Source organism: Penicillium concentricum (genome assembly GCF_028827145.1).
Source record: "Penicillium concentricum strain IBT 3081 chromosome Unknown utg000002l_segment0_segment0, whole genome shotgun sequence".
Lineage (NCBI taxonomy): Eukaryota > Fungi > Ascomycota > Eurotiomycetes > Eurotiales > Aspergillaceae > Penicillium > Penicillium concentricum.
In genome coordinates this window covers 9367879-9380703 of record NW_026622755.1, presented here as the reverse complement: position 1 = coordinate 9380703, position 12825 = coordinate 9367879, and the positions used below count along the sequence as shown (strand labels likewise).

The 12825-nt window shown below is 49.0% G+C and overlaps 8 protein-coding genes across 8 annotated transcripts; 4 read left to right on the top strand and 4 right to left on the bottom strand.

Moving 5' to 3' along the window:
• Positions 1–5: 5 nt before the first annotated feature.
• N7517_007283 (uncharacterized protein) lies at positions 6–767 on the top strand (the record flags this gene model as incomplete). The annotated part of the gene is made up of 2 exons (XM_056725013.1): positions 6–296; positions 402–767. 2 exons carry the CDS (start codon positions 6–8, stop codon positions 765–767), a joined length of 657 nt encoding a protein of 218 aa, XP_056581263.1.
• Positions 768–1179: 412 nt separating this feature from the next.
• Positions 1180–2182, top strand: N7517_007282 (carbon-nitrogen hydrolase family protein; the record flags this gene model as incomplete). Its single annotated transcript, XM_056725012.1, has 3 exons — positions 1180–1224; positions 1286–1886; positions 1953–2182. 3 exons carry the CDS (start codon positions 1180–1182, stop codon positions 2180–2182), a joined length of 876 nt encoding a protein of 291 aa, XP_056581262.1.
• Positions 2183–2965: 783 nt separating this feature from the next.
• Positions 2966–4231, top strand: N7517_007281 (Pyrimidine monooxygenase RutA; the record flags this gene model as incomplete). Its single annotated transcript, XM_056725011.1, has 3 exons — positions 2966–3016; positions 3067–3780; positions 3848–4231. 3 exons carry the CDS (start codon positions 2966–2968, stop codon positions 4229–4231), a joined length of 1149 nt encoding a protein of 382 aa, XP_056581261.1.
• A 498-nt stretch (positions 4232–4729) lies between these two features.
• N7517_007280 (uncharacterized protein) lies at positions 4730–5068 on the top strand (the record flags this gene model as incomplete). Its single annotated transcript, XM_056725010.1, has 1 exon — positions 4730–5068. One exon carries the CDS (start codon positions 4730–4732, stop codon positions 5066–5068), a length of 339 nt encoding a protein of 112 aa, XP_056581260.1.
• Positions 5069–5842: 774 nt separating this feature from the next.
• Positions 5843–6996, bottom strand: N7517_007279 (uncharacterized protein; the record flags this gene model as incomplete). The annotated part of the gene is made up of 3 exons (XM_056725009.1): positions 5843–6180; positions 6255–6512; positions 6588–6996. 3 exons carry the CDS (start codon positions 6994–6996, stop codon positions 5843–5845), a joined length of 1005 nt encoding a protein of 334 aa, XP_056581259.1.
• Positions 6997–7061: 65 nt separating this feature from the next.
• N7517_007278 (uncharacterized protein) lies at positions 7062–7595 on the bottom strand (the record flags this gene model as incomplete). The annotated part of the gene is made up of 2 exons (XM_056725008.1): positions 7062–7472; positions 7536–7595. The coding sequence occupies 2 exons, from the start codon at positions 7593–7595 to the stop codon at positions 7062–7064; spliced, it is 471 nt and encodes a 156-aa protein (XP_056581258.1).
• Positions 7596–8664: 1069 nt separating this feature from the next.
• Positions 8665–9731, bottom strand: N7517_007277 (NmrA/HSCARG family protein; the record flags this gene model as incomplete). Its single annotated transcript, XM_056725007.1, has 3 exons — positions 8665–8993; positions 9049–9460; positions 9558–9731. The coding sequence occupies 3 exons, from the start codon at positions 9729–9731 to the stop codon at positions 8665–8667; spliced, it is 915 nt and encodes a 304-aa protein (XP_056581257.1).
• An 820-nt stretch (positions 9732–10551) lies between these two features.
• Positions 10552–12753, bottom strand: N7517_007276 (uncharacterized protein; the record flags this gene model as incomplete). Its single annotated transcript, XM_056725006.1, has 2 exons — positions 10552–12108; positions 12190–12753. 2 exons carry the CDS (start codon positions 12751–12753, stop codon positions 10552–10554), a joined length of 2121 nt encoding a protein of 706 aa, XP_056581256.1.
• Positions 12754–12825: the final 72 nt, after the last annotated feature.

The window sequence follows — 12825 nt, the reverse complement described above, 5'->3', positions numbered from 1 at the left end:
TGGAAATGGCAGCACCCTCGACCTTTCTCAATGCGGTCAACTACCGTCGAAGCATCTACCAACTCAACAACACGTCCCCAATCTCCGATGCCCGAATCTTGGAGATCGTCAACACCATCATCCAAGATGTTCCCTCTTCCTTTAACTCGCAGTCTACGCGATTAGTCGTCCTCCTTCACGGCGAGCATATTCGGTTTTGGAATATTGTTCTGGAATGCTTGAAGGCAATCGTCCCTGACAGCGCGTTCCCAAAGACAGAGAAGCGCATCGCTGGATTTCGAAACAGTTATGGCACGGTTGGTTCATGTTTCATATTTATTTCCTATAGCTCCTCTTCTCCTATTCTCCTACTCTGCCTATCACCAATGGAGCCCGCTCATGACTAATAAACATCACAAAAGATCCTATTCTACGAGGACGCAGATATCGTCGAAGATCTCCAAGCAAAGTATGAGCTCTACGCGGAGCGATTCCCCCAGTGGAGCGAACACACCAGTGGAATGCACCAGTATGCTTTGTGGGTAGCGCTGGAGGCAGAGGGTCTTGGGGCCAACATTCAACACTACAATCCTCTGGCCGACCAGCAAGCTTCAACGAATTGGGACATCCCGCAGAACTGGCAGCTGAAGGCACAGTTGGTTTTCGGTGGGTATGGAGGTGCGGCGCGTGACTCCCTGTCTCCCAAGGAGCAGCAGCCTGTTGAAGCGCGGCTCTTTGTCCATGGTTTGAGGCCGGATGGGACAAATCTTGTCAAATCAGAAAGCTAGACGGCTATCATGAAGCTTTTTAGAATTCCTATACATTCATTTCAACCCGCCAGTTGGATTCTCGAATTCTCGTTTGACCCTACCGATTCCTTCTTTCCTTCATTGTTCCTTCCATACTCAGAATTCGAAAGCAAATGCAATATTTTGCTTAATAGAACTGGCCATTTAGTGTCGTTCTCAAAAGCCTACGGGCTTGCCCGATAAACCTTATGTCAAGTTCGGCGCGAACATGTCGGCTAGCGGCTCGCTCGATGCGAAACAGGGATGATTTAGCCCCCGCATCTTCTTGTATATTAGTTTTGCTGCATGTCGCATCCGACGTCATGTTATATATATATTCATGCTTATCCGATTAGCTTGAAGTAGAGCAATAACATCAACCACTTCGATTCCAACATCTCAGCATCAAAATATGGGGCCCGTATATAAAGTCGCAGTGATTCAGATGCATTCGGAGGTAGGCGATTACACCGAAGGCCCTTGAACTTGATATTATTACTAAATGTTCTCATATACAGACCCTCCGAGTGGAAGCCAACTTCAATAAGGCCACTAGTCTCATTCGGGCTGCAGCCAACCAGGGTGCTCAACTAGCTGTTCTCCCCGAATATCATTTAACGGGATGGGCGCCCGAGGATCCGAGTTTTAAGCCTATCTGTGGCTCGTGGAGCACATATCTAGATGAATACCGCAAGCTAGCAAAAGAATGCAGCATCAACATCGTTCCCGGTACGCTTGTTGAACTTCACGACGCGGGCAGCGAGTCCGAGAGGCTGCTAAACGCCGCATACTTTATCACCAACAAGGGAGATCTAGCGGGAAAATATGTCAAGAAGAACCTCTGGGGCCCGATCGAACGGGCTCACCTCACGGGTAGCGCACGCGAGCCTCACCAGGTATTCGACACGCCGTTGGGCAAGGTTGGACTTTTGATCTGCTGGGATCTGAGCTTCCCTGAAGCTTTCCGTGAATTGATCGCCCAGGGGGCAAAGCTGATAATCATTCCCTCGTTTTGGCTACTCAACGAGACTAGCGAGGGAGGAAGAGTCGTTAACCCGGTCGCCGAGAAGCTGTTCATCGACTCGCTCCTGACTGGTAGATGCTTTGAGAATACATGCGGTGAGTTCTTCCCTGACTCTAATACCTAGTCTTGTTCCTGTTTTTATGTCTAACCCCTTTTGACAGGGATCATTTTTGCCAATGCCGGGGGTCCTCCCGCTCAGTCATTTATCGGTCTTTCCCAGGTGTGTGTTCCGTTTGCTGGCCCGTTGGCACGGCTTGACTGGGCAGAGGGTATGTTGGTGGTTGATTTGAACATGGGTGTTATCGAAGAGGGGGAGAGTTCATACAAGATCCGGGCAGACCTTGCGCGGGAAGACTGGCATTATGACTATCGGCACACGCTTGCTAAGTGAGACCTTTAACTTGCATAGATAGATATATCGATAACATAAAATGTACAGTTCTCCTTAGACTTTCTGGGTTACTAAGTAAATCCGAAATAATAAATTACTGACGAAACGAAGCGACTCGGGCACTAAGCAACGAGAGAAGGAAGGGTGAATATACTTGCTTTACGTGAGACAAGGCTTTATTGTGCACCTTGCTCTACACCGTGTCCGATGAAGTATTTTTTCTAGATGTTCCCATCTTCCATGTTGCTTAGTGACAGGCTGAGCAGATTGTTGCTAAAAGTAACGGTATAAATACCTTGCTTATTCATAGATTGATGAAACCAGACTTCTTCCTTCTCTGTCTCCCCTCCCCCAGTAGCCACAAGACATTTGAGTCACTTGCATGTGTGTCGAAGCCGCACACTCGTAGTCTCCTGAGGTTAATCTACTATATGATGACCTGACACTTGGTTCACTGTAGGGTCCACCCCCCATAAGAACCAGCCTATCATATCGCAATCAGCGTTAACCTTAAAAGTTCGGCCCGAGGAACGATTGGTCAAAGAAAATCTCGCGCCGAAAAAGATGGATCCACTCTCTTGCATACAGTGTCTACTTCATACAAGAGCGAGAACATGAAGAGGTCGCCGATTTCAAAAGGCGCTTCGCGAATTCGCTTTTTAAAAGGTACGCGACTCCGTTTTCAGATTCCTCACCCAAAACAATTCGTTACGCTGAATCTCCCTGTCTACCAAGACATATCTATTCATTTCTTGAACAATTTCAAGTTCGCTGACCGTCATCATGCCTTCCACAACCTCCAAGACCCTAGATATCGGCGTTTTCCTCCCTATTGTAAGTTAGATAATTGGCGTATCTGGATTATATGTTGATTGCTTTCACAGGGAAACGACGGATGGCTCATCTCCACCGCCGCTCCGCACTATAAACCCTCCTTCGCTTTGAACTGCAAAGTTGCGAAGCTCGCCGAGTCATATGGCTTTGACTTCGCCTTATCAATGATTAAGTTCAGAGGGTTTGGCGGCAAGACAGAACACTGGGACTACAACCTGGAGTCTTTCACTCTTATGGCCGGCATCGCAGCCTGTACCTCCCGCATCAAGCTGTTCGCTTCGACTGCTGTCCTTGCTCTACCTCCTGCTATCTGTGCTAGGATGGCAGTCACCATAGACGACATTGCAAACAGCACGGCAGAGTCCGAGCAATACAAGAACCGCTTCGGAGTTAATATGGTCACCGGGTGGCAAAGCGCTGAGTTCACCCAGATGGGCTTGTGGCCCGGAAACGAGTATTTTGGCTACCGGTACGATTACGCCGAGGAATACGTGCGGGTTATGAAAGAGCTATGGAAGAAGGGCAAGTGCGACCTAGACGGCAAGTATTTCAAGATGGACGACTGCCGCCTGGAGCCTCGGCCAGCCGGGGACATCAAAATTATCGCCGCTGGACAGAGCGACCGCGGCACTAAATTTGCGGCGGACTACGCGGACTATAACTTCACGCTTGGAAAGGGAATCAACGCTCCGACGGCATTCGCTGAGTCGAACCAACGTTTGATTGACGCTTCCCAGGAGACGGGAAGGGATGTCGGGGCCATGGTAAGAATTCTATCAGCTGATGGTTTGCTGTTGCAGCATGAGAATTACAGTTAACACTCAATGATAGATTCTTATGATGCTTATTATGGACGAAACTGACGAGGAAGCTGAGGCGAAATGGAAGCTTTACTGCGATAACCTCGATGATGAGGCCGTAGCCTGGGTCCATTCGCAGTCGAAGATGGACACACAGGCAGATGCGCAAAGTATGGTCGCACGTTTTGTGGAAGGCGCTTCAGCGGGTCATCTGGTCAACCTGAATGGAGGCACATTGGTGGGGAGTTACGCAAAGGTGGCGAGCCTGTTAGATGAGATTGCCGACGTTGAGGGAGTCAAGGGTGTTATGCTGCAGTTTGACGAGTTTGTGAGCGGAGTGGAACTGTTCGGAAAGTACGTGCAGCCCAAGATGAAGACGAGAGTCGGGAAGGACCCGCGGTCAAACGGTGTGTGATGTAAGACTTAGTGTTGATAAATACATGTACCGGCTCATTACAATGGAACCTCTCTCTCATTTGCAGCAATCGAAAAACAAGCATGATCACACAATAGATCCAAGTTGAAGATGAGGGCACTTTTTACCATGGACGACTAAGAAAGAGCTCTTTCAAGGTTCTTAGTTCCAACTCAAAAGAATGAGCAGGCTCACATGGTCGGGCAATGTATGCGCGCTATTTATATGTATAATTTATAAATATTTTTGCCCGGAAATTGCTGCTGAAGCGGCTCAACAGGTGGATGGTTATGCCAACAATAGAAAGAGCAAAATGGACTACAAATATATCATTTGCTAATATGTCTTCCAGGGCGTGCTTTTAAGTGCAAGAATTAAGGGTTTGCAACCCGATTGTACCATCAAGAAGGAGTGGATAGCGCGGATATCCATATGTACGTGATCTATCCATCCAAATATCTTCATATATTCCATGTCGCCTAGCCGCGGGCGACTAAGATGACTTGTTCGAACCATCTCGCGACCGATCTCGCGCCATTCCTATCCCTCTTTGGTGCAAAGATCACGAAGCGATATCTCAGTGAGAGCGTCGCAGGCCTTGACTACTTCTTTTTTGCAATGGCGCCTATAGGCATCCCCATAGGGGTCGTCTCTGCAATTCGCGTGTGTGGGACCCCATCACTACGCGCCTTTATCGGCAGAGCTGAAGAAGGAGCAGGAAACGCGGAGGCAGAGCTCTGCCCCTTGACCAGCTTGGATGTGTGTCAGCTCTATAATAGGGGTGGTATTGCACGCGTCTTCGGCCGTCTAAAGATTCGAGAGGTTATCCACGACTAGACCTCCACAAAGCCCGACCCACTAATAGGCTTTGCGGAGATCTATCCACGACTCTGATCAAGTTTCTTTCTTAAAAAAGGTACCAGGCCCTAATAATATTAGGGCCATTTAAAAGCTGAATGCGGTACTATATAACACGCAATAGACACTAGGAGGCTACATTTGATTTGACTATATAGTCCTCTTTCACACATAAACTGATACATACGACCATAGGGTGTGGAAAACAGGGCTTCCCGTCCGCTCAGCCGTACTTAAGCCACACGCCGGTGAGTTAGTAGTTGGGTGGGTGACCACCAGCGAATCCTCACTGTTGTATGTTTTTATCAATTCTTTTTAATTGAATATGTTTTATTTGGGACTACTACCAGATGATACCATGCTGGGCTCGGATCTTAATTAGTCGTATCCAGCTAGCGCAGTCAACGTGACCGGTGCAACTACTAATGAAATGTCACTGTATATTAAAGTACCCGTATTTTCGACGGCCCTCATTTTGTTGTGACCCGCTCAATTTTTGATTCACGCTTAAGCCAAGTGTGTATTGTTCAAGCCATTTTTGAGATTCACTCTACAGGAACTATTTTAGTCGTCCCTGTCGAATACTAAGTTGAAAGTATAGTGGACACATGTTGTTATAACCAGAAAATCATATGACAACTGGTACCAGACTTACCATACAAAAACGCATAATCTTAAGTTTCTTGACCTGCTATTAGAGGGGTCTGCTAATAACTAGCCCTCCAAATTCAACGCGGTTTTGCGCATGCAGGCTCAAGGAGTCGCAGCCTCAGCCGCAGCTTTCTTCTCGGCTCTCTTTTTAACATGGTCCAGCCGTACACTCTTGCGCTCTGCGGCGAGGGAGACCAAGAAGGACACTCCGGCTAGGGCAATACTCCAGATCCAGGCGGCCTTTAGTCCTTTCATGTAGGCGTTAACAACGATATTTAGATCCGCAGCATTCGGGAATATCTTGGTCAGATTGGTTGAACCAGCGGCAAGCACATCAGAAGCAGATACCGGGCTATCTGTTGGCAGCGAGGAAATGAGGACGTTGTTCATTATATTCGTAGAAGCTGAAACACCGATAGTACCGCCAATGAATTGGAAGACTGTGAGAGTAAGGGTTTCCGTCAGTCGGTGTGTCCAGAGGCAGCAAAAGAGGACGGTGCGCAGCATGACTCACATAAAACAGAGCCCACGGTGACAGACATGTCCGCCCGCTTGGATATTGCCTGAGCCACAATGACGTTGAGCTGGATGATGAGCCCCGACCCAATTGACGCCAGCACCTGATAGCTAATGTATTTGCCTGCCCCAGAGTTCGGCTCCAGGGTGTAGATCATAGCGGATCCTATCGTCACAAACATGGAACCCAACATAAGGAAGGGCTGGTAGTAGCCCACCTTGCCGATAGCAAGGGAACCAGCGAGGCTGAAAATGGCTGTTTCGGAAGGTGGGTTAGTTCTGAGGAATCACGAGAGACGGGGCGATAGGGGCAACGGTGAAGGCTACCTACAGGTTGACAACACTGTAGGCAGTGTTCGAATCCCCGACTCTGAGGGTGACTGGCCTTGGGCTGCTTGGAAGTAAATGGGAAGGTTATAAATGCGGGCGAATCCAGAGCCCTGTGCTGTCAAGTTGAACAGCGCAAGGACGAGAACGGTTCGGCGCTTGATTATCCTAGGAACGATCATGGCCCCTTCACCTTGCTTCCATTCTAGCGCGATAAGCAAAATAACGATCAGGATAAATCCAATGAGAAGTCCAATACAGTAGCTGGTGTTCCAGGGCTTGTTGACACCGCCGTTCTCTAGTACTAATACCAGACATACCAACGCACACACCGTGAGGGTGATGCCCGGGATATCGAAGAGGAAGGGGAGCTCTTTCAATTTGGCATGCGCGACACGAAAATGAGGAGGCATCTTCTAAACAGCACTCAAATGATCACTGCGAGACCTCCAATAGGTAAGTTAACCCAGAAGCACCATCACCATGTCGCGTACTGGGTGAACACACCACTCAGGATGGGGCCCAGCACAGAAGACAAGCTAAAGACACCACTGGTGAAACCGAAAACCGCGTGTAGGTATTTCGGACGCGTGATGAAGGCTAGAACTGTGTAGCAGCCACCGGTAATACCCGCGCCACCGATGCCTTGAATGGCACGCCCGATGATCAAGGCCAGGCTGTTGGGCGAGAGGGTAGCCACCAAGTTTCCCAGCTCAAACACGGCGATGGCGGTTAAAAATGCAATCTTGATGGGGAAGTACTTGTATGCTTTCCCCCAAAAGGACTGAAAGCTGGCTAAACAAAGGAAGAAGGCGGATCCATACCATCCCATCTGACCTTCGCTATGGAAGCGAGCCGTGATAGTGGGAATAGCGGTGGTGATGATGCTCTGGAGAGACTTGATTAGCTACCTCCTTGCACAGCTCCCTGAAAAGGACAAAATAGTCCTTACCATGTCCAAAGCGACCAGAAACATGGCCAGCAGCAAGGCGATGGTGAGAACACTGCCCATTATAGCTCCCGGATATTCCACACTGGGAGGCCCTGTTGAAGGAGCCGCTTTCTTCTCATCCTCATCCGTAGTATTGCATGTCGGTACGTCTTTCGACTCTTCAGACCCGGCGACACGTACTGGGCTACTTGAAGTGGGGACGACTCCCGAGATGGACCTTTCACTTCGGCCATATTATATATAAGTGTACGTGGCTGGCACTAGCTCCGGGTATCCAATTGATGTGGGGGAGTGTAGCGCGGCAGCGTGAAAACAAAAAGCCATCTGTATGAATCGACAATGATTAGTGCTCTTAAGTATGGCGATGCTTCTTTATCTGCGGTATCTACCCCTAAGCTTCCGACGGTCATGTTTGCACTCGCTACTACGATCTCCTAAATCCGACAAATGCAAACTAGAGAACAAAAGGCCGCTGTTTTTGTGGGTTGATGATTGGATCTAGCCAAGTGATGTTTATCATGGCTGAGATTTGTGTGGTTTGCATAGTTTGGCGGGCTTTCTCGACATGGGATTGGCACTTCTCCTTCTGGGTCTGTTTGCATCAAGCCTCTTTGCATTGTTTGTATTAGCCATGTTGTGTAAAGGGTCGGGTCCTTTCTCACCCATTGGTTCGGACTTCTTCTAGGTCTGTTTGCACCTGCAAGCCTCTTTGGATGGTTTGTATTAGCCATGGCGTGGAAAGGGGCGAGCTCAGGTCCTTTCTCGGCACGGGATTGGCTGGGCCCAAACAAGCCTCTAAGAACTGCCCGCCTGTACCCCCCAATAAGCGGTTCAGGCCTTTTTCACGTTATGCAAGGCCCTGTCAGCAAGGGCTGTCAAGACTAGTCAAAAGTTCCCGCCTTCAAATGTCAGCGGCTCAAATAGGAAAGCCCCAGGGGAAATTCGGTACGCATAGTTACATATGGAAATAAAATACATTTTTGACAAATCCGTCTGATTATCCTGTCATGACTTAATATTTAGAGCACACTTTAACAAGTTCGATATCGGGGAATTTCATTAAAACAATAGATATATATATATATACATGTATATATACGAATTAACAGCATACTCCCTTTTGAGTGATCTATTCCCAAGCGGAAATGTTCTTTTTGACAAACTCCTCCCAGGTGGTGGGCTTAGCATCGAGAAGGTTCAGGCTAGAATCGAGGGACTCCCCGAGGTAGTAGCCAGGGTTCTCCACAAACAGCTGATTCTCGAGGTACTCGTCGGCGATAGCAGGAGGCAGAGAGGCCTTGTATCGCTCGGAAGAGACTTGGATAAAGACAGCCTTCTTGCCGGTCACCTTAGAGAAGGTATCCACGATCTCCTCGGGGCTGTAATACTTATCGGCGGCCAAAATACGATTGTTCTTCAGTTGGTTGCGGTGCTTGAGGACAGCTCTCACGAAGAGGCCTAGGAGATATGTGAGTCGATGTATACCAAAAAGGAGAGTCAAGATAGGTCTTACCTGTATCCTGGGCAGCATCAAAGAGAGGGAACTGAGCTTGCTTTCCAACAGGGTAGAAGAGCTGGTACGACCCATCCTCAGCACGGTTGAGCATCTGGGTGAAGTTGCTCATGTAGTAACCCGGAAGGACAAAGCTGCATCCAACTCCCGAAACACGAATATACTTCTCGATATTGGCCTTGCTATCGAAATGAGGAACGTGGGTGAGGCGGCCATTGGTTGCCTCCGTAACATGGTGGAGAGATGAGAAGATCAGGTGGGAAACACCAACGGCCTTGGAGACATCGGCGACATTCTTGCCTTGGGAGTACTCGACATCGGCGTTCATAGTCTCCCAATAGTTGGTGACAAGAAACACTGTGTGAGATCCCTTAAGCGCCGCGGTGAGAGAGTCGACGGACCCAAGATCGGCCTGTTTGAATGTTAGTCTTTACCCATGACGAAAGGCGACGACCAAGGAAGTGAACGAGAGAAGAAGAAAAAGAAAAAGAAAAAGGAGCCAATCTTACCGAAACGACATCAACACCGCGCTTGGCCAGATCCTGTGCCGATTTCTTGCTGGTGTCACGGGTGATACCCCGGATCTTGAATTCCTTCGATAGCTGGGTATCGGCGAGAATGGCGTCGATAACGGAACCGCCCTGGTTGCCGGTGGCACCGAAAATAGTGATCAACTTAGACATGGCGGATAATTGATGAATTCGCCTCTTAGGACAGAGAAACTTGAGCGATATGTGTGTATAGCTTGAGGTATATCCTGGGTTGTCGAGTAATTGCAGAAGCTTTTATAATTCAATATCTAGCTTCAAATCTTAAATTTGGCCACAGGCGAATGAGCGTTCTCGGGCAAAGGCATCGCCAGTGAATAAGCTCGGCGTTGGTTTATAACCGATCACCGTGTTCTAAACCCACTTAATGAGACCGTGCACCAACCTTGGATTGGTCAATCGGGATTCTGGACGCCCGAAGAACCATACCAATGCGCTGGTAAAAGTTCACGGTTAGCTACCTGGTATAAAACTATTGTGGCGCGTTGCCACCACTCAATATGAAGACCCATTGGATAAACAGCAGACGACTCTGCATTTGATTGGTCTGGAATGAGGAGCTGGTAGTTGTTCCGTTATCAACCCGGCCTTGAGGTCAGTCCCGAGCACCGAGTGTACTGGTCTCTAGAGCCATGACGTATCTCTCTATGTCGATCTCTATATTGCCTCAGGCCCCAGTTTCACAGCCTTAGAGCCTTGAATCCAAGGTACCAAGGCACCAATATCCACTCGGCTTAGTCCACTCCAGGCAACCTAGCCAGTTAACCCTATGCATTAATTCATTGGGGGCTCGGGCCCTCGGGATCGGCGACAGGTACGCTTGGGATCAGAACAGTCCCGAAGGATTAACAAAAAGTCACCCATTTCTAGGATATTCACCCACGTATACGCTAGCCCCCTATCCTTTGCTTAACAAGCTGCTCCTAGTGCCAAGGCGGATTCCCCATAGTCTTTTTTATAAACCCAAGTTCATCACCACATCCCTAAAAATGTCCAAGGATGCGGTGTCAACAGCCAGTAGATCCCCCGGCAAATCCTCCCTTTGGTCCGCCATTAGTGAGTCCGCAATTTCCATCTCGGTCGGGTTGAATTCAATGACAGCAGATAGCTCCGACTGACTAGATAGACGAGTGCGAACTGCAGAAGCCCGTTTCATCAGACGTTCGAGTGGTCGCATGATCAGCCCATCTTTGTGAGTCCTTGTCTCATTCCACCGTTCCCAAACCCGGGTTACAATCGTCCACGCACGATCGGACAACGAGGAAGCCGGGCGCACACAGAGTTCTGATAGAACAAAAGCAAACGGCTGCCATTGCACATATCCCTGGAATAACCAGGACCATTTGGCGGTGTTCTCGTTGGTCTCAAGCAAATAGACGAACTCCAAGACCTCGACGGCCGTTAAGATAAGAACTTCGCATCGATCGGGCCACTGATTTGCATCGAAGCCTTGCGCGGTTAGGAGAGAGAAATGAGAAACTAGCCATAGTCGTGCAAGTGCGACTCGTGCAATCGTTGCTGCCACCCAATGAATAGGGATGCTGAGGTCACAAAATTGGAGGTGTCGTTCGTCAAGGAGCCGCTTGGACTGCTCTATTGCAAGATTGCGGTTTTGGAACAAGACGTTCGGGCCATCAGCCCCTAGGCTTGTCATTTGCATAGATTTGCGACGGGACATCAGGATCTCACAGCGGACCAGTGTTAGCGTCATTTCCGTAAAGCCAGTCCGTTCTTGCGGAATATCCACCGACTCCTGAGACAAGTCATCATCGTTTATATTCAACGGTAATCGCGTGTCGTAGTCCCCTTCGCGAATCTGGGGGCTCGTCGCCTGAAAATAACATGATTGAACATCTAGTAGATAGATGTACCACCAGACTCGGCGCCGCATTTCTGTTTCGTAGGGGCTGAGGCCAAAGTGGCTGCCGTCACGATGGAGCCCTAAACCAAGCCCAACCCGGGCAACCACGGCTATCATGGTCCACACAAATTGAGTATCCTTTGGCCTACAAGCACATGTCAAGAAAAGGACGGCTGCTTGTAATACAATTAGTTTGTGGGTATGGAAGAACCCTGCGCGCGCCAGTGCCTGTTCAACAGCGAAGCGGTATCGCTTGACCACGACAGCGTGATCTTCCGCTAATTGGGCGACACATTGTTCAGGTGTCAAGCTAGAGGCTGCAGCGAAGTACACAGAAAACACCAACGCTTCGGAACCCCTATCAAGCTCTTCGGGATTTGCGCAAGACGTTTGGATAAGGCCCCTCAACGCTGGCTTGTGAATGATCATGATTATGGGTGCAATGTTCTCTTCGAAGACATTCAAAAGCAGATGGCTCATCGTCGGCGACGGATGGTATTCGTGTAGAGAAGAAACAGAAGAACGATAACCGAACATGAAAGGGCTATGTGTTTCAGAGTATGTCGCAGGAGAGTCTGGAGATGAAGTATCTCCCTCGGATGATGGTGTCGGCGATGATTGGGGATCGAAAGCATCACGAAGTTCCTTGATCTTTACAGAATCAAATAAATTCAGAAAGTTATTTCGAGAACCCCAATCGACTTAATATGGAGGGAGGGGGGCACAATTTACCTGATCTCCCAGATCCGTCAGAACCCTATGGTTCACATAACGGCTTGTCCCATTGCTTCTGTCGATGACCAGCCGTCCAAATTGTTGTCCTAGTGTACTTTCAGAGGTGGTGAGAGACGGCACTGGTGAAGTCTGACCTCCATGGATCCCAGTTCCCTCCTCTTCGAACTCTTCCGCGCCCGCTTCGAGATTTGCAGGGGTATTCGACGGCCATGAAGCCGCAGTGTGGCTGCTCTCCAGAGTCTTCTCAATGTGCTGATCTTCCAGGTTGTCCACGGCGGTATCAGCAGCAAGGTTTTGCGCGCCAAGCTTCTGCACTTCCCGTTCCAAGAGGCTTAATCGCGAGATCAACTCAGCGTTGGATGTTTTTGCTGGTCTTGTCCGGGCCTTGCGTCCAGGCGGTGGAAAGGTACACTCAAATCCAAGCCTCACGCAGTTATCGCACGGAGATTTCTTGTTGCATCGGACCTTCCTGCGGTTGCAGGCATTGCAACTGCGATGGAGTAAGGTCGATACTCCTTCGCGGGGAAGATTGGAATTCACAGGATTGGCTGGTTGGACCATTTGGTAAGCATCATGATTTTACTTAGGTAAAAGGTGAAGACGTTATGCCAAGATAATTGTCTGCACAAGATA